The 24,752-nt window shown below is 48.5% G+C and overlaps 1 protein-coding gene across 4 annotated transcripts in view; it reads right to left on the bottom strand.

Annotated features, from left to right (window-relative positions):
- The window catches only part of LOC138807144 (single-stranded DNA-binding protein 3), a 156,814-nt gene that overhangs the window by 4,319 nt on the left and 127,743 nt on the right, over window positions 1-24,752 (bottom strand). The window contains exons 6-14 of one of the 4 annotated variants that reach the window (XM_069992734.1): window positions 20,792-20,872; window positions 19,809-19,868; window positions 15,538-15,604; window positions 15,384-15,460; window positions 8,885-8,949; window positions 8,161-8,209; window positions 7,533-7,568; window positions 7,037-7,091; window positions 5,726-5,796 (exon numbers count right to left, since the gene is read on the bottom strand). In XM_069992734.1, the coding sequence (XP_069848835.1) occupies window positions 5,726-5,796; window positions 7,037-7,091; window positions 7,533-7,568; window positions 8,161-8,209; window positions 8,885-8,949; window positions 15,384-15,460; window positions 15,538-15,604; window positions 19,809-19,868; window positions 20,792-20,872 (561 nt within the window). Of the gene's footprint in view, window positions 1-5,725; window positions 5,797-7,036; window positions 7,092-7,532; window positions 7,569-8,160; window positions 8,210-8,884; window positions 8,974-15,383; window positions 15,461-15,537; window positions 15,605-19,808; window positions 19,869-20,791; window positions 20,873-24,752 lie in introns of all 4 variants that reach the window. The other 3 variants (XM_069992733.1, XM_069992735.1, XM_069992736.1) reach the window with 3 other exon arrangements.

The following is a 24,752-nucleotide window of genomic DNA, read 5'->3' on the forward strand; positions in this document are numbered from 1 at the left end:
TGATTAATGTTTTCAAAACCCTGGCTCTGGGCGCTGGTGGCCTATGCCTGTAATCCTAGCTACTCAGGAGGCTGAGATCTGAGGATCACGGTTCAAAGCCAGCCTGGACAGCAAAGTCTGTGAGACTCTTATCTCCAATAAACCACTAAAAAACCGGAAGTGACGCTGTGGCTCAAGTGGTAGAGCACTTGCCTTGAGCAGAAAAGCACAGGAACAGCGCCCAAGCCCAGAGTTCAAGCCCCACAACTGACCAAAAAAAACCCCAAACCCTGGAACCCAGAATCTAGCCAAATATCCCAAACATGCTAACATAATGTATGCTCATATATATGTTATCACTTCAACATAAATGCATGTCATTACCTTAACATAAATACTTAACAGTCAGGTATTTACTTGAAATTACATTTTTGTGTTTGTCCCATTTGAAGTATACAATTCAGTGGTTTTTAGTGCACTCATAGGGTTGTGCAACTATCATCACAATCAATTTCAAAATATTTCCATCTCCCCCAAAGAAATTGTGTGCCTGCCAGCAGTCAGTCCTCAGTGTTCTTTCTCCCCCAACCTCAGACAACCATGAATCTACTTTTTGTATCTGTGGATTTGCCTATACTGGACATCGAGTGTAAAGGGAATCACACACTTTTTTTTGCTGACTTTTTCACTTTGAATGTTGTTAAATACACTAGAATTTGACTTTTTGGAGGGGGAGGGGCAGTACTAGGGTTTGAACTCAGGGCCCTTTTGCTTGCTTGGCTTTGCTAGCTAAGCTGGTAACTCTATACCACTTGGGCCATGTCTCTAACCCTAACTCTGAATTATGATCCTCCAGATTTCAGCCTCCTGAATAGCTAGGGTTATAGACAACAGCCACTGGCACCCAGCTGCATTATTCCTTCTGCACTGTATGGGTGCATCATGCTTCAGCTATGCACTCATCACTTGACAGTCCATTCAGGATGTTCCCAGTCTTGGCTGTTGAAACACCAATTTGCATGCAAGGCACTGTGTGGGCACATGCTCATTTCTAGAAATACAATTGCTGGGTCATATGGTCATCCTATGTTTGACCTTTCTTGGTCCTGCCAGACTGTTTTCCACAGCAGCTGCACCATTTAACATTCTCACCAGCAAAGCAAGGTTTTGGTGTCTCCATATCCTCCCAGAACTAGTCACTAACTATATATATATGGGGGGTGACGTGGCACTTTACTGTGTTCCATTTGATTTTTCCTAATAGATAAAAAATTTTAGTTACTTAAGAATGCTTAAATCTGAAGACTGAGGGATAAAGCCTGTCTGGGTAGAAAAGTCCATGAGACTTCATCTCCAAAATAACCAGCAAAAAGCAGGGCTTAGAGGCATGGTTCAAGTGATAAGCACCAGCTGAGCAACTGTCTGGTTCCAAGTTCAAACCCTAGTACTGCCCACTCCCCCCACCCCCCAAAAAAGTGTCACTATGTTGCCCAGGCTCAAGCCATCTGGAGTATCTGTGACTATAGACACATACCAATGCACAAAAAGTCCAGTTTTTCTACTTTTTTCTTCTGTTCTTTGTGCAGGTGATGTTATATCTAAGCATGTTTAACACAGACCATGAAGAATTGTTGCTGTATTTCTTCTGCGTGTTTTATAGGTTTATCCCTATAGCTTGCCTGTGGATGGCCAGCTGTCTTATCTGGAACCATGTATTCAGCAAGACTTACTTTTCTGTTACATAAATGCTACTATTGAAATAATGTAACAGGAGCAGGCAGGCTGGTTTAAGTAATGATAATGTGAGAAAAATAAAACATTTTTTATAATGTTTCTATCCTCTAATACAGTAATTTAGCCTTTTCCTTCTGCATTACCACATAGGAGATTTTTGTTTCCTTTGACAATGTCTGAAGTACCTGTAGCCATTAGGACATTTTTTTAAAAAAATACAGTGGAAACAGGAATAGAGTCAAATGTAAAGCTCAGTTGACTTGTCTGCCCTTCTGCAGCCTGCAGGACAACCATCAGTTCAACCTAACACCGGATAATCCTTTCACAATCCTGTTCACACTAGGAACATGGAGAACTTTTCTTATCAGCACAGGTTTGTGGAATTATTTCCAGCACCTCAAGAGCTGCATCCCCCTTATGACTATAGTTGGCTTTGACCAGCTGCCTGGCAGCCAGCACCTGCAGTTAGCTACAAGTTCACTGGATGACCACTTGGCCTACGACGTCCATCATTTGCAAAACCACACCAAGCACATGTGGGATACAGGCTGTGATCAATCAAAGCTCATTTTCTTAGTCCCTATACTCCCAGCTATTCCAGAGGATGGCTTAAGCCTAGGCAGCACAGTGGCATTTTTTTGGGGGGGTGGGGGTGGGGAGTACTAGAGAGAAAAAATGGGTTTAAACACAGAGGTAATCCGAACTTCTGAGATCCAACCTGGATTCCAAGGAAGTTAGTTTTAATAAAGAAACTGAAAGTACTGTTTAACTTGGCTGCCCTTCCTTGTGACTGTTTTTTGAATTTGCAAGCAGTCTCATTTAAAAAGTCGTGATTTCTATGGCATAGATCTTGCCGCAACCTCCACATGATGCTGAACAATTCAGGTGTGATTGGCTCACCCCTTCTGGGCCCATCATGGCCTCTTTAAAGATGAACACACTGGGGGAGAAAGAATGTGCTCCTCTCCCCTTTACTGTGATTCTTTGATTTCAATGCAATGTACTTCCAGATCAGAGATGGACATCCTTCCTGCTTTGCACTTTCAAAAAATAGGAATTTTCCTAGCAGGCCAGTCTTTCAACATCTTCTATGGCCATAACAATGATAACCATCTCACCCTCCCCCCCCACCAGTCCCCACCCTGCAGCTTGAACTCAGGGTCTGAGTACAGTTTCTGAGCTTCTTTTGCTCAAGGCTAGCACTATACCATTTGAGCCATAGTGCCACTTCCAGCTTTTTGTGTATGTGGCACTGAGGAATTGAAACCAGGGCTTCATGCATGCTAGGCAGGCACCCTACCACTAAGCCACATTCCCAGCTCCAATGATAACCTTATCTTGTGGGCACCTGTTTTGAGAAATTCTGTTTCTGTGGAATAAAAAAACCCATTCAGTTCTTCTGCATGATTTGAGGAAGTTGAAAAGTGACCCAAACTTCCATCATAAAGGCTAGTGTCCCAGGTAGACAAATCATACCTTTTGTGGTAGTAACTAGGTGCAAAAGTATAGAACATTAAGATGTTTCTGTTTTTGTTGTAAAAAGATACAGACTAAGCCGGGTGCTGGTGGCTCACGTCTGTAATCCTAGCTACTCAGTAGGCTGAGACTGAGGTTCGAGCTTGCCCAGGCAGGAAAATCCATGAGACTCTTATCTTCAATAGACCACCTAAACACTGGAAGTGGAGCTGTGGCTCAAAGTGGTAGAATACTAGCCTTGAGCAAAAAAGCTTAGGGACAGTGCCTAGGCCCTGAGTTCAAGCCCCATGATGGACCAAAACAAAACAAAAACAAGATATAGACTAAATGAAACTACTAGTGTATTGTGTATAGTTTGCCAGCTATCAGATAAATGAGTAAAGCCTACTTTCTATCTGTATAAGAAAGCAACATTCTTCTGTGTTCATCCTTCAGTTTCAATCTTCATAGAAACCAAGGTGATCTAAAATTCCCAACTTTCAAATCAGTGCTCAAAAGACCTAGTAGGAGCTTCTTTTTTGTTCTGTTTATTGGGGGTGCTGAGGACCCTCAATAAACTATGCATGCTAGGCAGGTGCTCAAACACTGAGCTAGACCCTGAGCCGTAACAAACTTGCTTGTGTTGCTAAGATTCAATACATCAATTTTGATTCACTGGGTCATGGGTAAGATCAGTCAGGATCAAAATGAGTCAAATCTGTTACCAACACCCCCCCCCCCATTTGGTTCATACATAGGACTTTTCATTGCAATCTCTCAAACAGGAACTGTAACCTTCTCAGTTCCCGGTGCAATCAGGGAACGAGATGATAATGGTGTTCTTTCCAGGGTATGCCCAAGCTAATTCAGTGACTGCTATTTTTGACTGAAGACCGGTGTGTCTTTGGAGGACAAAAAGGGCTTTTGATTCAGCAGGACGTGGCTGTGTCATCCCACACTTGAAAGATGCAGGCTCTGGTGCTTCCTCATCCCCTTTCTGCCACACCTACCCCCAAGTTCCTGTCTACAGGCTGTGCAACGTGTCCTTTACTGCCCTAGTCCAGCAGTCTATGTCCTTCTACCTGTCATTAAAATAACATGGTCATTCAGCTTTCTTTCTCTGTTATGTCTGGGTCATGCTGTTGCTGATAGTGGCATGGCTCCCATTTTCACAATGTGAACGCTTAGAAACCACGCGGTCACCATATTTGCAATGTTAAAAATGAAGCAAGCACCACCTCAACACAAATACAAGGGTGAATATGACCAAGCAGTTAGAGGCAGCTCTGTGGCAGGCCACAGCTCTAGGGACAATGTACCCAAGTCACAATCACCAGCCATGCTGGTTAGGGAAAATGCACTGACAGTGACTCTACGTCCAATTCAACAGTGTACCAACCTCTTCAGGACCTATATAGGTTTCATATTTTTCCGCTCAAGCTCTACATTCATTCCCAAGAAAAAGGGCACGTGGTGCCCTGGGGAACAGAACTTTTAATGCCCAAATCCACACACTGGTCACCCTAGTAAGGAGGTGTGAGGAAGCTGGGGGACCAGACAGCGGAGGGTAAGAACATGGAGCTTCCTGCAGTTATTGGTCACATGGCCCCCACAAAGAAAGAGCCTGACCTTGGAGGCTGCTGGGGAAATTAAATGTGTCTGGTCTTCAGGGCTGGGGTGCAGCTCAGTAGTGGAGCACATGGTTAACACATGCAAAGGACTGAGATTGTTACCCAATACCACAATAAGCAAACAAAACTGTGTGCAGTCATAGTAGACACAGCCCACACTGAGCACCGATTCGGATGTTTCGGGTTTCAGCTCAGGAACTGGGCCAACAAAGCCAACAGCATCTGGAGGAGAGAGGTACCCGGGGCTGTCTGTGGGGAGCTGGTAGCAGAGTGAGGCGCCTATGGATGCACAGGCAAGTTGTGTCCAATGGGCTTCAGAAAAGAGGGCAAGTGGAAGTCAGAACAGGCGGGACTTGGGCTGGAATGCCCTTCAAAGTGTGGAACTTTAAACTGAGAGGAAGAAGGGAGGGAAGTGGCCTTTAGACATGAGTATGGCACGAATGGCAGCAAAACAGCTGCCAGGCACAGGCGTAACAGCTCAGGGCAACAATAGGAGATAGACGGGTCCCCCAAAGTTTCACACATCCTGGGGGTGGGAGTCCTCACCCTTAGCCCAAGAAAGAGACAGCAGGAGAGAGGATTGCCCAGGGTAGCAGAACTAGTCACAGGCACAGGGAGCAGGCCTTCGAAGCCTGGTGCTTCAAAGTATGCCCTCCACCCCCCCCCCCAATGCAACAGCAGGTCCTCAAAGTAAGCCCAGTGCCCTCACCCTGACCAGAGACACCCTATGCTATCCTTTCCACCCTGGCCAGCTATGAAACAGGAACTGAGTTGCCCAAGAGTTAATCACTTTTCTGATGGTTTATTTTATTCATCTTTGGTAACAAATGGCTGAAATCAATTAGACTTGCTTTCCCCTCAGCTGATGAAGTTAATTATGATTTGTTATGGTATCTGCTATGTAAATGAGTAGAAAGCAGACTTACGTTGGACCGGCTGCCTCCAGGCGGCACGGGATTAATCATGGTGTAGATGTTGTCACTGGAATTTGTTGAATCTGTAGGATAGTGCAAACCCATAAGTTGAGGTGATTAATTCATTTCTTAATTAAAACAAACTTGTGGCACTTGAACTCATTCTTTTGTATTTTATCACCTAAAATTTCCTCTAAGTACCACCATTTTCTGGCTAATTTGTATTTAATGAAGATTCACAAAGTTTTTAATCACAGAAAATTTAACTGTAAAAACCACTCAACCACAAAACGAAGAATTTCAGGGTGTCTGGGCATCAGTGTGGACACGACCCAGGAGGACTACAGGCCCATCCTTGTCCTCACCGAACACTGGAGCATCATGGGGCCAGTAAGAATGCACCTGTGCTGCCCCCATAGCCACACTCACGGGCTTTAATCAAATCAGGGAAAGGGAAAGGCTGCAAATTACCCAGGGGCTATCCTGCCAAGCGGAGGGGGCAGGAGGGGGAGCAGAGATGGGGCTGGAGGCACATTAACATACGGAGTGGGTTAACGTGACCCAGTGTGAATGTAGGTCATGAAGCTCATCAAAATGCAGCAGAGGAAGAGGGAGCGAGTGTGGGAGGGAGCCGAGCATCACAGCCGCCGCCAGTATCCACCCCTGTAGCTGAAGCAGCTTCCCTCTATGGGAAGCTGGGGGTGAGGGGTCTCTGAATCCCCACTCAGCCACAGAAGTCTCCTTAGGAAATCAGCAATCAGCTAACACGTTTCTGTCGGGGACAGGCACCGTATTTCTCAGGCAGAAATCTTGGCTACCTCTCTTATTTTGGGGTTATATGTTATACTCCTCTGGCTGGCTAGGCTCAGTTGGGAAAGAAATAACTATGTGCATGCATGTGTGCACATGTTCATGTGTATTCACATGTGCTTTCTGGGTAAAGAACATGATAGAAGCAATTTCCTCTCAGGAGGACAGAAGCATAGAACTCTCCTTAGAATCCTGGTCCCAGAGCCCTACAGGCTGTTTTGAGTGGTCTAGAGCAATGCCCACATAGGACAATAAGACAACAAGACCCCTGTTCCCAGACCTCTCTGCAAAGCTTTGTTTTTTTACAGAGCAGTACCCAAGAACCAGAAGAAGTGTGATCAGCGGCCACAGGGTGGGCAGGGGCATCAAAGGCTGACAGCTCCCTAAATCCCTGAATATCACAGTTCCAAAGGAGGTTACGCTGCTCAGGAGCCTGTGATGAAAGGCTGGGCCCTATACTCCAGGCCCACCAACAATCTTCCCTCCAGATTCTTTTCCCTCAAACCCTCTTACCCGCAGGACTAGGCATGATGGGTGTTCCTGGAGGGCCGCCACCACCAGGAGGTCCCTGAGATGAGATAAAAGCTGGCATCAGTTACAAACAGTGGTAACAGGCATGAGGAGGCCACGCGTTCCCTCCCAATGCCCAGGCCAGCCTGGCACTCATCTCTTGCTAAACCTTGGTGCACATTCAGAGCTATAAACCTGAGTTTACAGGGAGTTCTTGAATTTCTCTTTCCTCTCCTCAAGCCCACAGGCAATTGTGGGGGCATGCATACACATGTGCTTATGTGTATGCCAACTGGTAAGTCAGAAGTTTTAAATGGAAGCTCAGAGCCCCCAGGTCAGTTATGGGGATGCCTGGGGCCCCTGTAGACCTGCACATGCCTAGGACTTTGGAACCTGTGTTCAGCGGGAGTTTTGACAGAGAATGAGATAGGACCCTAAGTTGTTCCCCTGCTGCACCATCAGTCACACACAGGCAGGCAGTATCCATAGCCACACTTACCACATAGGTACCGGGTGATGAAGAGGAGTACGGGATCTGGAAATGAGATGTAGGAGCCCTATGTTGGAGTCACCTTCCCCAATAGGTAGGGTGTGCCCCTTTTGCTTCCAAACCCACTTGAGGACACACCCACTCTTCTAGGTAAAAGACTGGGACCAAGTAAGCTAGCTGTGTGATGCTGTGGATGGAAGTAAAGCCTGGGTCTTGATGCCACACTGAGTGGTTCCTGGAGGCTAGTCACTTGTCCCATCCTGTGAGGAGCCTGGGGGAGGGGCCTAGGTGGCCTCTGGTGTAGGAGGCCAGGAGACAGCGCTTCCTCTCCTCCAGCCTGTCTGTGCCAAGCCCCTTACCACTCCTTCCTCTGAAGGCTAGAAGCCACCTTGCAGGGAGAACCTGCTCGGACAACATGCCTGAAGCTCAGGTTCTCAGCTTTTGAGGACTGTGCTGAGTGTGATAGAGCCAACCCTGGCTCTATCATGGTCCCAAGGCTCCACCTATATACATGTGGCCTCCTCTTTGGAGGCATCAGGTAGAACTCTACTGTATTTCTTCTTTTAGTGACACTAGCCACCCTGTTCCCAGGACCTGTTCACTGGCCACCAAGATCCCACCTGACCTGGATACTCACTGAGTTAGCACTGTTGGGATTGGGCCAGGGTCTGCCAGCTCCCGGGCCCCTGAGAGGGAAAGATGGAGACAATGAAAATGCTGTAATAGAATGTAAGAGGATGAGCCAGCATGGGCAGAAGGAGCAGGCTGACATCAGTAACAGAAAACCTTTCACACAGTCCGAGTCCCAGAGGCTATCTGGCTCTGGGGTAGCAACGAGTAGGCCATATGTGGAAATCTATGAACCCCTTTATTATATGTAAAATTCACATATTATATGATGCTTATAAAATAACATAAAATTCCTGCATGTGCATTTTCTCGGGAAGGCAGTCCACAGATTCTCACAAAAAATATTTTAAAAAGGACTAAAGCATTAGAGAACAGTGGCTATTTATATAGGCATTGAAATTTGGACTCAGCCAATAAGTTATGTGAGCCTGAACAAGCTGCTTTACCTCTCTGTGCCTCAGTGACCCCGCTGTAAGAGGAGGATCCTAACAGCTCCCTCACAGGGTGATATGAACATGAGGTGGGCTACTTGCTACATGGCGCCCAGCACTGGGCCTGGCACACATAAGCACGGAACTCTTGTTCCCAGCTTGTCAACATCCTCTTACTGATAAGGACACTGAGAGGCAGAGAAGCACCAGCACCGACTCCTGTCAAGAGTCTTCCAGGTGCCAACAGAGGGCAGGGAAGCCATGGGCTCTGAGCCACTGGCTGGGGCCTTTTTGCCTTACATGTTAATCCCGGGCATGGCGGGGCCGAGGGAGTTGGGTGGTGGTCTCATGCCGCTGCCGTAATTCTGCAACGATAACCAAGGGTCAGTCTATGAGAAGGAGAAGGGGAACCGGAGAGAGAAGGAGGGAGGGAAGACAAACACAGAACATAAGCGAGAGGGTTAGTCTGTGAAGAGGATCTGATGAGAAAAAAATAATACATTCTTTCAGAAAAAGGTGGGGCAGGGTGGGGACCAAGTGACAGGGACCATGATGACAAGCCAGCACAGAGGGAGAGTCACAACAGTCAATGCAATTATAGGGGCTTCAAGATGATGTTCTCAAAAGCACATGGCTGTCAAGCAAGCTGCTAGTGGACACCTTTCTCACAGGGCTCAGGGGAAGGTAAACAGGTATGGGTTCCCCCATGGAGTTACTTAAGCTTCAAGCAGATGAGTAGGAGCTCAGAGGGCAGTACCTCTGCGAGCCATCATTGTCCACCAGGGGATCACTGCTCTACCCACTTACTCCTAAGGTGCCACCTCTCCTGCTGGACTCCAGGGGAGTAAGTTCCCAGAAGCCCCTGCATGCTCCCATGCCTGGGCAGTAAACTGTGCCTTGCTGCAGCTCTACTGTGGCAGGGGAATCTGAAGTAACAGTTTGGTAGAATTTGGATGGCAGAGCCAACATGTATTGCTCTTTATTGAGCACACAATACACCTTTATTCAGTCTCTGTCCTTGTAATCCTATAGAGAAGGAGACCAAGGTCTGAGAAGACAGTGGGCAGGGACAGGATCCTGCAGGGCCAGCATTCTTAGCCATCGCCAGCAGCCAACAAGCAGCAAATGTTTGTCTCTGAAGGATTTCATGGGCCTGTTTTATAGGGTCAGATGTTCCCCATCTCTGCAGGTGGTGAGCAGAGCCAGAGATTTGAGGTCAGCAATCAGATACCCAGCCTCAGCTTGACCACTTGCAGATGTTTTGGCAAGCTACAAATGACGATTCTTACTCCATGACAGTCATGGCCATGTGCTTTACATGCACCCCCCCTTTTTTTTTGCAGTACTGGGATTTGAACTCAGAGCCTCATGATTGCTGGACTAGAGCTCTACTACTTTAGCCATGCCTCTGGGTACTTTGGAGGTAAAGTCTCATAGACTTTTCTGTCTGGGCTAGCTTTGAACTGTGATCCTCTAGATCTCAGGCTCCTGAGTAGTTAGGATCATAGTGTGAGCTATCAGCATGGAACTATACCAACATTAAATGTTTGTGGCAACCACTTTTCTATCCCCATAAAAGAGGTTTAAGAAATGAGGTGCTGCAGAACAGTGATGCTGCTGCTTCACAGTGTGCATGACTGAGCTGGGACAAGGCCCACGGTCTGGCCAGGGCTGTGCTTGTTTTAAATGGGGACCAAGAGCCCATGAACTTCAACCCCTTCCTACAGATGGTGTAGTGCTGGATCTTAAGTGCTTTGAAAGCCAAAGGGATGCATACTGACTTGGAATGGCAGCAGCAGCCCTTAATGCTCTTTTTTCTTCTTTTTTTTTGCTGGTCGTGGGGCCTGAACTCTGGGTTTGGGCACTGTCCCTCAGCTCTTCAGCTCAAGGCTAGTGCTTTACCACTAGAGCCACAGCGTCACTTCTGGCTTTTTCTGCTTTATATGGTGATGAGGAATTGAACCCAGGGTCTCATGCATACAAGGCAAGCACTCTACCACTGAGCCACCTTCCCAGACCTTTAATGCTTTTTCTAGCCACTCCTTCCTGTCCTCCACAAACCCAGCCCCTGCCCTCAAAGAAAGCTCACCACGTTCAGGGCAGCTCTTTGCCCACCATGCTGCTGGCTAATGAGAAAGTCTTCTGGGAAGAGTGAGACCTCCTAGAAAACCACAGTTGCCCCTCACCAGGCAAGGGGGAAAGCCCACACCCCAGGGCAGGGTGTCGTCTCCTTTTACTCCCAACTCTACCAACCTACACAGCCTGCAGTAGCCTCTCACCCAGCCAGCAAGGCAGCTTCCTGCATGGAGAAACCCCACATCTCCCTCCCAGAGATGTAGACCCTAGGGGGCCTCTCACCCTTCCCACTGCTCAAGTGACAACCTGGAGGCCCACAAAAGCCAAGGACTTGCCCCAGGTCCCTTAGTAAGTAGGAGTGAAAGCCAGGCTGAAATCAAGTTTGGAGGCCAAGTTTTCTAATTAGAAAGAGCAGCTTTTCACACCAAGCTGAAAGCTTACTACTAGCTAGATTTCAGACTCTGGAGATAGGTCCTCTCTGACAGCAGCACCTACCTATAGAAGTGCTGGGTTGCTGGAGGGGACATTACTACCCAGAAGCTGTCCCGTTATCTCTTTCAGCACTGCTCTGGAGCAACAGGATGCCCATGTTCACCCAGGTCCATCCTCTCCCACTCTTCACCCTCATCCCCTGGGCAGAGGGGTCTGACTCACAGTCAGAAATAATACAGGCCTTGTACCCTCTTGGTTTCAGTCTGCTCTGCTGGCCCAAGGGGTGATAGGAAGACATGGGACAGGGGCAGGGCCTCCTGTAGTGGCCTATGGGACCTCCACAGGGCTATCAGTGCTTCCTGTGATCCACCCTGTTCTTCACTTTTAAACAGTAGAGGAGCCACCTAGTTGTTAGACTCACTTGTCCAGGGAACCAACCTCAAACCACAGGGGATGGCCATCCTACCCTGAGAGGTTCCTCAAGGCCCTACTCTATCCTTGCCCATTCCTGAGGCTTCTGCACCAGAATTAATGACCCTTCATCCTCACCCTTAGTTTGAACTCAGGGCCTTCAAATGCTAGGTAGGCATTCTACCACCTGAGCTAGGCTCCCAGTCCAGCTTCTGCTTCCTCAGAAGCCCTGAGCTTGACTCTGCCCTGGATCAGCAAGGGCACCAGCAGATGCAGTTTCTCTGGGAAGTGCAGGGTAGTCCCTGAAGAGTACAGGTTATCCTTCCTGTGAATCTTTTCAAACACAGGCAAATAATCTAACTCTAGTTCCCAATCTGAACAACAACTACTCAGGCAATGCCCTGAGATCTGATCGCTTTGGGGCGTGCATGGAGTGTAGCACGCTCTGTACCCCAAGGGGACCAGAAGCCCTGTAGTTTTAGACTTATCTAACAGGATTTGCCTTCCAAACTCTTGGACCAAAGGTCATTGCAGAGCTGACAGGCACATAATTTCTGGAACCAAGTGCAGTATTGCTTCCCTTGTGCTCTTGGTCACTTCAGAAACCCAGAGCGAACCTCATTTGAGACCCTGAGGCAAAGGGCAGGGACCACCTGGGATGCTGGCTCCTCTGGGATGTTTATGTGGAAACACAATAGAGCTCAAAAGGTAGAAGTTACTCTACTTGTTTTGAAACCAATAAAGTAGCCCCAAGTTCAAAAAGTTCTGGTCACTGGCTAAACACAATTTAATTCCCACTGGGAATCACACATGGTGGTGTTCCCCTTTTGTGTCTGGTCTCACTACATGACACAGTGGTGCTTACTGTCGACTATCTACAGCGACTGCATACTTACTATGGCCTGGACTGCAGCATGAGGCAGAACACAGGACCTGTAGGAAGAAGACAGGATCCACAGGATACCAAGTGGGTGTTCACAGTCACTGTCTCACCCTGCCATACCATGAGCCCAGTGAGAACGTCACCTGGCCTCCTGTTTTATAAACGGTCCAGGGATATACAAACACCAGACCTTCCTGCCTCCAATGATGGCTGGTATGGATGTTCTAGACTGCCTGTGGAGGAGCTTGATTCTGGAATTTAATACTACACTCCAACCATATGGGTGCAAGAGATGGGCAAAATATTTAAGGGTTTCCTTAAGGGCAGGAGGGATGTTTGTGAGCCCTTGAGGTTTCCAGGGGAGCATTAGCTGTCATCTCCTTCCCTTGTACACTGCTGAGGGAGGCCAGAACAGCCTTCTCAGACCAAGAGGACTTTTCAGCAAGATCTCAGCCACTAGAGCCCTCATCTCTTTGCACTGTACTGAGAGGAGGATGCTTGGTTCACCTGAGAGACCCTAAGCCAGGAGGAAGCCCTAACTAAGCTTCCAGAAGACTCCTGTCTCAGACATGGGGGTGGCAGCCATTGCCAGCTTCGAGAGCCCCACACTTACTATAGTTACACAAATTCTCCCACTTCTGTGCTGGGATAGAATCCAGAGCCTTACACATGCTAGGCAAGCAAGCACTGAGCTGTAGCTATACCTCTTAATCTTCATGCTTAAAAAACTGTTATGATTTTGCAGGAAGAAGGGGTTTGGGACACTTCATAGCCATAACCAAGGTCTAGCTATCATATATAGAACTTGATCTTCCTTCTTTCAACAGCCTATAGGCAAGGTGCTGCACTTGCTCTCAGCTTACAAATGAGGCTCTGATCATCCCCCCATGGGGGTCTCAGATCCCACCCTCCCATATTACACTGAAAACCCAAATCCACTGCTGACTCTACCAAGAGTGTCTACCATGTGGCGCAGGCCATGTACTGAGAGCCATTCTGGACTCTGAAGAGGGGTGCTGTTTTCAGATCCTGTCCCCTCTTATAAGCAGCCCCACATAGGTAGTCACTTGGTGGTTTGAAAGTTGATGGTGAACACGTGAACTTTGAGGGATGGAAGAAGAATAAAACAAGAACACCAGAGCTGCAAATGCTGCACGCTCATTTTCTTCCAGAATGGGTTCAGCCAAAGACAGGACTTCCCTAAGACCTTTCAAGCAGTGGATCGGTTTGTTGGAGTGAGCAGAGGCTTTTAGGTCTATAGGATAGATGTCTCTCTTCAAGAGAGCAAATAGCCAGGCACTAAATGGCTCACGCCTGTCATCCTAGCTATTCAAGAGGCCAAAATCTGAGGATCGTGGTTCCAAGACAGCAAGGTTAGTAAGAAAGTCCATGAGACTCGTATCTCCAATTAACCACCAGAAAATGAGAGAGAAAGAGAGGGAGAAGGAGATGGAGAAGAAGAGGGAGAGAAAACACATGTGTAAACGGGAGGCACTACACCAGCCTGGAGAAACCAGATACCTGTGGAGGACCCAGAGAATCTCTATCACCTACAACCAAGGCAGGGAGAACAAGGCAAATCTAAGCAGGGCAGAAAAGGAGGGAAGGAAGGAATGCTCTAGAATATAAACCTGTGTGAAGCCACTTAGCCACCTTCTCAGTATGTGAAGCCACTTTCCTAAGACTTCTAGCTTCCTTGGGAAAGTCATGTTCTAGATTAGATACAGTAGAACATGCCTTTAATTCTAGCTACTCAAGAGGCAGATATCAAGAGGATTATAGCTCAAGATCAGCTAAGGTGATGTTAGTGAGACCTCCATCACAACAATGTGTGGGACATTCCAATAATTACAGCTACACAGAAACAGTATATCACAGTCTGAGCAAGATTATAAGACATTATCTGAAGAAGGGGGGAGGTGGGCAAAAAAAGGGCTGGAGGTGTGATTTACATGGCAGAACAATGCCTAGCCAGTGTAAAGCTTTGAGTTCAAATATCAGTACTGCCCTTCTCCCTCAGGAAAGTCAGGTTCTATAGGCTGGGAATGTGGCTTAGTTGTAGAATGCTTGCTTAGCATGCATGAAGCCCTGGGTTCAATTCCTCAGTACCACATAAAGAGAAAAAGCTGGAAGGGGTGCTGTGGCTCAAGTGGTAGAGGGCGAGCCTTGAACAAAAGAAGCTCAGGGACAGTGCCCAGGCCCTGAGTTCAAGCCCTATGACTAGGAGAGGAAAAAAAAAAAAGGTAAGTCAGGTTCTGGAGCATTCCCAATGAAACTAAACTCTGCCACATTAAATACTTAGGGGCAGGAGAGGAACTGTGAGAAGGTCTAGGCAGGAAGAACCACCAACTCTTGTGTAGATGGCCCTGCTCTATAGGGCATGGGGCAAATGCTGTGCTTGTCATTGTGAAGAGGTACATGGGGCGCCTGAAATAATTTCTTCTGGGCAATGGTGTGCTCTGGTCAAATGGGCAGGAGTTCCTCCTTCCCTGAGACTCCCTCCTTCATTTAACAGATAGAGAAATTCAGACCAACTGAGGGCCAGAGAATTCAGAGTGACTCATCCAAGGACACATAAAGACTGCTAGTGAGTGACACACTGCCACTTACTTGTCCTGTCTCCGGGTCATTACATACAATGACTCCTAACCTATCCCAGGTCTACTCCATGCTGAGCGGCAGGCAGCTATGGATTTCTGGAGGCCCCCATCGCAGCTCATGGTACCAGACTCTCTGCCTTTCAAATTCTCCAAGTTATCAGGTTGTTAGCAGGTTCTGCCAATGAGATGGCTCTCATGATGCCCACTCAGGTTCCTCTGCACTGCTGGCTGCTTGCCCATTATAGACAGGGTGGGACCTGGGAACCTGGACACCCCCTTGCTCTTAGCCCTGCAGAGATGTGGAAGACAGACTGTGGAAAGGGGAGAGAAGGCGGGTGCACACAGATGGCAGGGGAGAAGGCTACACAGACAGACAGATAGATAGATGGCTGGTTACCTGTGGGCCAGGACCCATGGGTCCCATGCCTCGGGGAGGGTTCATTCTCTGCATCGATCCTCCCATGTTGGGGTGGCCTGTGGGAGGGAGTAGGTTAGTGGTCAAGGCAGGACAAGCCCTCCTCATGCCCAGGCACCTGCTTTGCCCTCTCTACCTTGTTGTCGTGTGGGATCCATGGAATTGGGCAGCAATGGCTGTGTCCCAGGAACTCCTCCTGGAGGCTGAAAGAGATTTGAGACACAAGTTGAGCAGCAGCTTCCTGGAGCTGGTGGGTAGAGGGAGATGTAGCTGTCTACTTCACCCAGTACTTTGCTTCAAGACCAGGGCAGCTGGCTGCTGGCTGGGGAGGATCCCTTAGTAAGGGACGGTCAGCTCTGGCAAATACAAATTGTAGCATCAGACATGGTGGGGGGGTAGTGGTGAGGGTTGGGTGGACTAGAGAGCATAGGGTGGTGAAGAGGTATCATAGCTCTGTTTTCCAGATCTGTGGAACTGCAGAACCCTGAGTTGAGGTTAGAACATTCTTTTTGCTTTTTTTTGGTCTGTCATGGGACTTGACCTCGGGGCATGGGCTCTGTCCCTGAGCTCTTTTGCTCAAGGTTAGTGCTCTGCCACTTTGAGCCATGGTTTTCTGGTGGGTAATTAGAGATAAAGAGTCTCACAGACTTTCTTGACTGGGCTGGCTTTGAACTGTGATCCTTAGATCTCATCCTCCTGAGTAGCTAGGATTAGAGTTGTGAACCATCAGTACCCCGAGCCAAAACATTCTTGAGGGCAGCAGAGCCCACTCCCTCTTAGTTACCTAAAACTCCAGATACCGCAGTTTAAGCCCAATCCTGTCTAAACTCAAGAGGTAACTCATTTTATTTCTGTCTCCAAATTACAAGAATGGAGAGGCCCACAGGCTAAAACCCTATTATCATGGGAAGCCCTTTCTAAGGGGAGAAGGGTGAGGAGGGCTTTGAGACTCAGGGCAATTGCAGTCCAGAGAGATCCAAGGGCACTCTGGGCCCTCCAAGCTCCCAGCTTCCCATCTGTTCGCATTCAGGAGTGATGAGATAAGCCACTGAAGGACAGACCTCTCTCTTGGCCTGCTGCAGTAGCAGCTCTCTGTGACTGCTGTCAAAGTGGGACAGGATGCTGTGGGTTCCTAAGGGAGTGCTTGGTACGCCTCGTGAAAGCCTACTGAAAACAAGCATTTGGCACTGAAGTTACTTCAGCTGCAGAAGCTGAGGGAAGTGTGCTTCCAGGGCTTCAACTCTAGGACCTACACCTTTAGGGAAAAAGCCTTATGGTGACTCATGCTCATGGCTCCCTAGCAGCAGGTGCCAGTGCTTATGAAGGGTGAGGCCCTATAGCAGGGAGGCCCTTTTGAGGGCAACCAGTTCTGGCTGTCACTGTGGGCTAGCTGGGTGGGGAGCTTCTGCCTTTGGCCAGGTCTGAGGTGAGAAGTCAAGGGACTGACCTGGGGCTGGGAAGGTGGCTCAGTGGTAGAGTGCTTGCCTTGCATGCATGAGGCCCTGGGTTCGATTCCTCAGCACCACATAAGCAAAAAGAAAAAAGCCAGAAGTGGCACTAGGGCTCAAGTGGTAGAGCGCTAGCCTTGAGCTGAAGAGCTGAGGGACAGTGCCCAGGCCCAGAGTTCAGGCCCCACAACCGGACCCAAAAAAAAAAAAAAAAAAAAGGGACTGAACTGCCCTGCTTTCCTTTTATAACAGGAGGGTATGGCTACTTGGGAAGGTTTGCAGAGAACCACCCAAGCCTGCTGGCTGGGCATACCTCAGGTCAAGTGCTACTAGCTTTTGCTGTTTCTTCTTCCTCGGGGAGCTTAGAGGTTGTTTTTCTATGTTCTGAGTTTTAGTTGTCCTGCTTCTGGCTTTCTCCATTTCAGTTCTTACTCTCAATCTCTTGGCTGGGAGTATTTTGGAGTTTAGTTATAGGACACAGAGGACCCGGCAGGCCTGCCTCTGTGGTGGGCTTGACTGGGGAAATCTAGGAGACTTAGATAGAGGGGAATATTTTGGTCCTGAGGACAGGAACTCCCTACTGACCTTGATGGAGTAGCACAGGGATGGCAGCCCTTCCTTCCCTCTTCAGGCGGCCTGTGGAGACTGCCAAATCTTATAGAAGGCTCTTCTTGGGCTTTCATTCTGGCCTGCACTAAACCTGCCACACACCAGGACTCTAGGACAGAGGGGCCTGGAAGCTGCAGCTCTCACTGAGTATAGGGACAGGACTGTGTGGGACCTCTATTAAGCAGAAAAGGGTAGGATGAAGGAAAACAGGTCTCACACTGAGAAGGCTGAAACTCTCAAGTCTAAGCAGAAAACAATGGCTGTGGATGGGTCTATCATACTGCTGTGTATACCCCCTGGGGCCACAGAGGAGAAAGATGCTGTTCCACATGTTTCTGGAGGTGGGCCAACAGTTTTACAACCTTGGGGGTGAGGCACAAAAAGCATGTGGCAGGAAATGGACAAATGCCAGCTATCCTTGCAGCGCACACCTGCGCTGCCAGGACAGCGTCAGGGCCGGGTGGGAGTTACAGAAAGTTGTGTGCGGGTGGCACTCGACACCCTTGGGTTCCAACCCCCTGCTTTCCTAAACCATGGTGAACCACACTGGTCACCACTCACCCAAATACCCTTGTTGGACAACAATGGTACTCTCTACACACAGCCGCAAAGCTCCAGTCAGGGAGGCAAGTCTTAGAGTCCAAGTCAGGGATCACTGTCTTCCTGAGCACTCCACTCATCACCCTCTCCCAGAAGGCACCTATGACAGGTGTGTGAGCCTTGGTATACCTCCTGCCTCTGTTCCCTCTACAGGTAGCAGGAAAGGGTCGAGCTCACTCGGGGGTCCCATCTCAGGCACTCTCTATGAACCCGAGGGACAATACCTGTGGAAGGGACAGATCCCTCGGTGGAGGATGAAGATTTCTGGAGTTTGTAGGAAAGTGGGAAATCTGCATGGATTTCTCATGCAAGTGTGTTGGAATCATTTGCCATGCAAGGTGTGGATAATCTATTCTTTGAATGTTCTTGGGTGCCTGCTGCTCACGCTTACTTCCTGAATAGAAGCATGTACATGCCCTCTCATGTCCTTCAGTTGATGGAAGAAGGGCCACAATCAGTGGCAAGAATATCTGTTCTATACTTAGCTTGGTCCAAGCAGAGCCCCTAAAGGGACAGGGAAAGGAGTCCACTTGGTGGAGTGAAGGCCAAGTCAGAGCAGTGGAGTTCTAACTCTGAAAGCTAAGTGAAATGGGATTGGGTAAGGAGAATCTGCACTGGGCTGAATTGGGGAACTGACTGAAGCCTAACTTATTGTGAGGTTCTAGAAAGTCATTCATCTACTTTGACCTTCTGATTCCTCATCTATGATATACCCAAGAATCCCTTCTTGCTCAGAGGGCTGGGCCTCTATAACATCTCATCCATCCTTCCAAAGAAAACAGTAAACAGGTCTTTGGGAATTTCGATGCAAAGTTCCACATTAACATTGGAGACCCTGCATATGCGCTCCACTCTACAGTCTCTGAAGTGACTTGCCCTGGAGCTTTCGTGCAGAGCATTGGGGATGGCAAAGAATTCCACACAGTAAGGTCAATGTAGTCACTGACTAAACTCCCAACTCCAAGAGCAACAAGGGCTGGGTGTGCCGGCACTGCTGTCTGATTTTCTGAAGGGCTTTTGCAAAGTTTCTGAAAAAATACATTAAAGAGAAATGCCCTAAGGTTTCTTTGAAGGTTGTTTCTTTCTGTCAGTCCTCAGAAGAGGCATCGACTCATCTGCACTTTGCCAGGCTCCTGCTGCCCAATGGGCTGGACTAGGAAGGGTGGCATGGCAACTGATTTCTCCAGACCACTTAAGAGGTACCAACCCTCACAGGCCCAAGCTGAAAAACCCTCTTCATCACTTTTCTAATTACAGGAACAATCCATCCTTGTTTCGAGCTGGGTCTGGGAAGTAGACAGACTATATTGACACCCTGTTCTGCTGCAGCCAGGCTCCTGATCCAGGCATTCCTATAGCCACTTCTCCCGCTAGGAGCAGGATCACATTTACCAGCCTTGGCGATTCTCAAAAGCTTCCAGAAAAAAAAATCACATTGTCAATTAACTTCATTAAGGAGGCAGACCCCCTTCAGAGAAGGGGCTGGAAGGTAGTCCCTGGCAGTCCCAGCCAAGATGCTGTTGCTACTGCCCTCTGAACCCCAGGAGAGGATTCCTAATACCACCCACATAGGCAGGGCAAACACAGCACCATGAGCTCAGAGTAGTCCTGCCATAAGTTATCTTCCACCTCAATTCTGTCCTCCACCTTCAATCCCTTCACCTATTGTCCAATTCTGATTTGAGACCAAGTCTGCCTAGGGCCAATGATGGCTGAGTGTGGGGAGAGAGAACATGAAAAGGTACAGTACCTGGTTTCCCATTCTGATCGGGGGCCTGGGGCCGCCTGCGTATCGCGGTGACATAAAAGGCTGCAATTACAGGGAATTAGTTCAATGATAGCCTGTGCTACAGTACAGCAATAAACACAAATGCTCTCTACTCCACAAAGTCTAGTTTGTTATGCCTAGTGATCTTTTAAGCTCTCTTTCCTCTGGGTAGCCTCTTCCCTCTGGGCAAAACTTCCCATGGCAAAGGAACAAGGAACCCTAACACAGCACTGGTTTGCAGAGCCCTACTATGGGCAGAGGGGCAGCGGCTGGGGCTTTGCACAGGACACAGAAGAACAGGGAAATCAATGGAGGGCAAAGGAGAACACTTCTGCTCTCTATAAGGGCAAATATAAGAACAAGACAAAGGACTGACACATAACATGTTCAGGGTTTGCAGACAGAGCTAAATACACACATACGCACACACGTGCGTGTGCACACACGCACACACACACACATATAGAGAAACCACTGACAAGAAGGAGTGGAAAGGGGAGCAAAGATTCAAAGGGAAAGCACAATGGGAAACAGTGAGGGGCAGCGGGCATCCTAACTTATGCAGGGAATGGGCAAGGAAGCTTTCTCAGCAGTGAGTGCACAAAGAAAAGGCTAGGGATGCAGCCTCAGTTACAAACAAATGGTTAACCAAACTCAAAACCAAACCAAAAGTGAGAGAGGAAAAAACAAAAACGCAAAGGCCGCTGACAAGGTCACAGAAATATTTTTTTCTTGTTTTCTTGTTTTTGTTTATATCCATGCTGCTGGGTGTGATGTCCAAGGGCTGAAGACTTTTTTTGGTGGGGGAAAAAAGACTTTTTTTTGGGGGGGGGGATTAAACTTGTCAATGAAGACCAGAAGGCAATGGCTAGAGCTCGTTCTGATTTTTGTCTTTCCTCTGCGGGCTCTCTCCTTCCTCCTGCCCCGAGCCCCGGCCAGCGGGGGGCGAGCCACAGTGCGTTTACCTGACTGTGGGGTCCCATCATGCTGCTGGGATTGTGAGGTGGAGGCTGTGCGTGCGGCGAGGGCTGTGACCCCGGAGGACCCTGTGAGGCCAGACAGTAGAGGCAGGTTATAGATCACAGCACATGGAGAAGCGCAGAAGCTTAAAAGAACAAAAATTAAACCAAAACGCAGGGTGGCGGCGGGCGTGCGGGTGGTGGGCTCTGGCTGGCGGGAGGTGGTGGAGCGGCTGCTTAGGTCCTGCTTCAATGGTGTACAACGGCGGGCGGGAGGGAGGGAGGGAGGCTGATCAGTACGTTCACAGGGGATTTGGAAGAACAAAAAATAAAACGAAGCACCTTATTCAAAGCACACAGGAGTAAGGGCTAGACACGGTCTATCCATCTGAGCAGAGTTTGCCATGTTAAATACGTTGGTTGAGATGAACTCAAGAGGGAGGGGGAGGGGAGCGACATAGACAGAGGTCTCCTGAGGCCATCTGGGCTTTAATACAAATCTTGCAAGTGCCATTCACAGAGGAGGGGGAGGTGATATCTCTACTCCCAAGAAGCTCAGTCTTGGGGAGACAAGGTAACTTGGGTCCCTCAGGGCTGAACTGACCAAGAGCTAGTGAGAAGCGGAGCAGCAAGCCTGCTGAAGATAGGGGACAATGGCAGATGAGGATGAACAGAAGTGAAGCAACAGGGTAATGCTTAAACTAAGGAGAATGAGAGGGCAGGTGCTGTGGGGCTTTGCACTGGGAAATTCACCTGCATTGCAAAATGACCCTTTAAGATAGGGATCTCTGATTTTAACTTTTACCCATGAGGAAATGGAGTTGCAAAGGTTGAAAAGATTTGGCTATGGCCACACAATTAAGTCAGATGAGAAGTTTGATGGTTCAAGGGCAACAAAGGGTAAATCGGGGATAGAAGGGGGGGGTGGCTACCCTTGGCTGCTGGGCGGGTTGGTGGGTGAAAGGGCTGGGCTTTCTCACCAGTTGGTGGTGAGTTACCTCCAGTACCAAACTGACCCAAAGCTCCAGGCTATGCTGACCTTGGATCCCACAGAATACGGAGGAAGATGAATTCATTTAAACCACAGGGCTGGTCAAACTGTGGGGTTGCAACCCATTAGTGGGTGGCAAAATCAATTTAGTAGGTTGAAACCACTATTTTTTTAAAAACCTGAAACCTCAAAGGGGTGGGGGGGAGATGAAGAAAAAGAACAGCCAGGAATGGCGGTGTGTATCTGTAATCCCAATTCCTCAGCATGTATCAAGAAGATCACAGTTCAAGGCCAGCCTGGATAAGAACATGATACTTCATAGGAAAAAATAACTCAAGCAAAAAGCAGGCAGCAACAATCAACAACAAAAAGCTAGGGGTGTAGCTCAAGTGGTAGAGTGCCTGCCTAGCAAGTGTGAGTATTCTAGTACTATAAAAAATAAGATTAAAAACAAAAAATTCCAGTCATGTGTTTTTAAGGAAGATTATCTTTCAAATGCCTCTCTTTTATGTGTAAATATAAACATGTGGCAGGTGTGTGTGTGTGTGTGTGTGGTGGGGGGAATTGGGGGAACAGGGGGTGTGATGAACCGCCTTCAAAGTGCCTCCTAGCCCACTAGGCCATTGGGAGCTGGACCCTTCTCCATTCTCACTGTACTGTACCATTTCTGAGAAAAACTTCAAACATGTATGAGGGATAGGTGTGGTTACACGTGGAAAAGAGAGGGAACCATAGTAGTAAGGCTCTGCTCACTGGGAGACACAGCCCTAAGATGGGAAGGAGCTGGGCTTGGGATGGAAGTGTGCACAAGAACCTGGGGACAGGCCTGGGAGTTTCTTGGCTGAGCAAGGGGCTGCTCACTTCCGGAAAGCTCTGAGGAGCAGATGTTCCCCTACCTGCCACGATACTAATTTCAACAAGTGTGTGTCTTTCTAGCGGCTGCCAGCAACGGCATGGTTTGTTACCATGAGCAATTTTCTTAATTAACAGACATTAATTAGCCATTTAGCAATTTTGCAAGCATTTGTTTAGCGGCTTTCCTAAACATGAATACCACTGTGATAATGGCACTGATTAGAGGGTCCCCTAATTAACAGTACAGGGAAGGAAAATTGAAATCACATAAATTAAAAAGGGAGGGGAAGTTAATGAAGGCGGGACATATTTGCACCTGCAAGTCTTTTGTACCATGAAACTTGGGTGTAATGTAAACAAAACAAGATAATTTGAAGCCAACCCCCAAAAAAAGAAAAATAAAAGGAACCAAGGCGGAGGGTTCAAGGGTGAGGTCCAGTTGCCAAAAGGGGGCAAAAGGCCTTCTATTGGCCCTCCAGCTCTCGGCAACAAGGGAGCACCTCCTCCCTCATAATCCTCATCTCCCCTCCCTATTCACATAGTACCTCTGCAGAGCAAGCAGCGGGGCTCTGGGCAAGCTCCTCATACCTGTGCACCTCACTGGGCAGGAGAGGCCACCAGTACCTGCCTTGCTCAGTTAGTAGGGGAGACATCAATGAGGAACTCTGGAGCACCTAGTGCTCATTGTGGGCCTCTACATGCAGCCTTCAGAGCATCAGGACTCAACCCCAGGTCTGAGTCCCCCCCTTCTTCCCCCCACCCTTGACACCTTGCCCCTGAGAGATTCCATGGGGTTCAGAAGTTCACCTTTATTATCTCCCTCAGAAAATCTCCATCTGACTCAGGGACTTGGGGACTGGTTTTGGATCAAGTGGAGGTGGCATGTTTGCTCTCAGTGCTTTAAGACAAACCTGTGGGCCAATGTTCTTGATGAGGCCTCAGCCAACCTGCCTTGTGGGGACAGTGAGGAACTGGCTGCTGAACCTGGGGAGGGAGCTGCAGCTTTGACATCTCCATGCAGAGTTGGAGCTGGGATTCACAACACCGAAGATCGGGGAACCCTGGCCTAAGCCCTGCTTACCCTAGAGGAAATCCCGCCACAATCTTTACCCAGGTGAAGGTAATTTGGTCTCTTCATGGAGTGAAGCTCTCCTCCTACCTCCATCAGGTGCTGACTATGCTCTGCTTATGAACCTCCTGCCACAACCCTGGTCCTACCAGAAGCTAGCTTGATTGGCCAGGAGCCATCATCTCCCACTGGGTCATCCACATCTTCTACATCCCATTGTTATTCATCTTAGAGCTGTCACTGTATTCTCTCTCTGGTCTATGTCCCTTAAACTGCCTGCAGTATCCCAGGAGAAACCCCACCCAGCCTGGCAAATCCCCAAGAGGAAGGACAGAGTTGTGCTTGGGGAAATTTTGCTTCTGCTTCCACCAGGAGGCAATGGTGCCACTGCCCTGTTTTATTGAGGCCACAAATGAACAGTCTCACTCCCCTTTTCCCCAGCCAGCATTTTCACTGAGACCTACATTTAAGTTTACAGAGAGAGGACTTTACTGCCTTTTCAATTCCTTACCCACATGGGCCAAATGCTACTACCTAGATGGCAAATACAAAAAGAACCTTGTTAGAGGCTTCTGACCTTCGCTGAGAGGTGGGAGCTTCTCTCATCCACGAAGACAGAACAGATAAGTAAAGAGGCCTACAAGGGGGCTCAGGGTTCCTTAAGTTCATGTCATTCATCAGTTCCCATGCAAAACAACTCCCCTATAGGCCTAGGCCAGTTGCTGAAAGCCTTTGAGGAACACAAAGTAGGTGCATCTGAAAGTCTGCCTGGCGATGACAAGCCTCTGAGACCAGTTCCACTGAGTCTCTCCAGCAGACCTTGGGCTTTCTATCACAGGTGTTGCATAATAACAAGCCCAGTCTAGACCACCGAGTGGCTTCATTAGAAGCTTAGGGGAAACTCACATCTGTCCAGCATCCAGGTTGCCCTGGCAGATGTGTTACCTCTTCCTCCAACATATTTTCATTTACAGAGCAAAGAGACAGGGGAGAGGTGGGACTTGTCCATGGCCAGAGACTTAGCTGGTGGCTGAGTCATGTCTTAACTCCAG

Source organism: Dipodomys merriami, unplaced genomic scaffold (genome assembly GCF_024711535.1).
Source record: "Dipodomys merriami isolate MVZ:Mamm:240054 unplaced genomic scaffold, mDipMer1.0.p SCAF_412, whole genome shotgun sequence".
NCBI lineage: Eukaryota > Metazoa > Chordata > Mammalia > Rodentia > Heteromyidae > Dipodomys > Dipodomys merriami.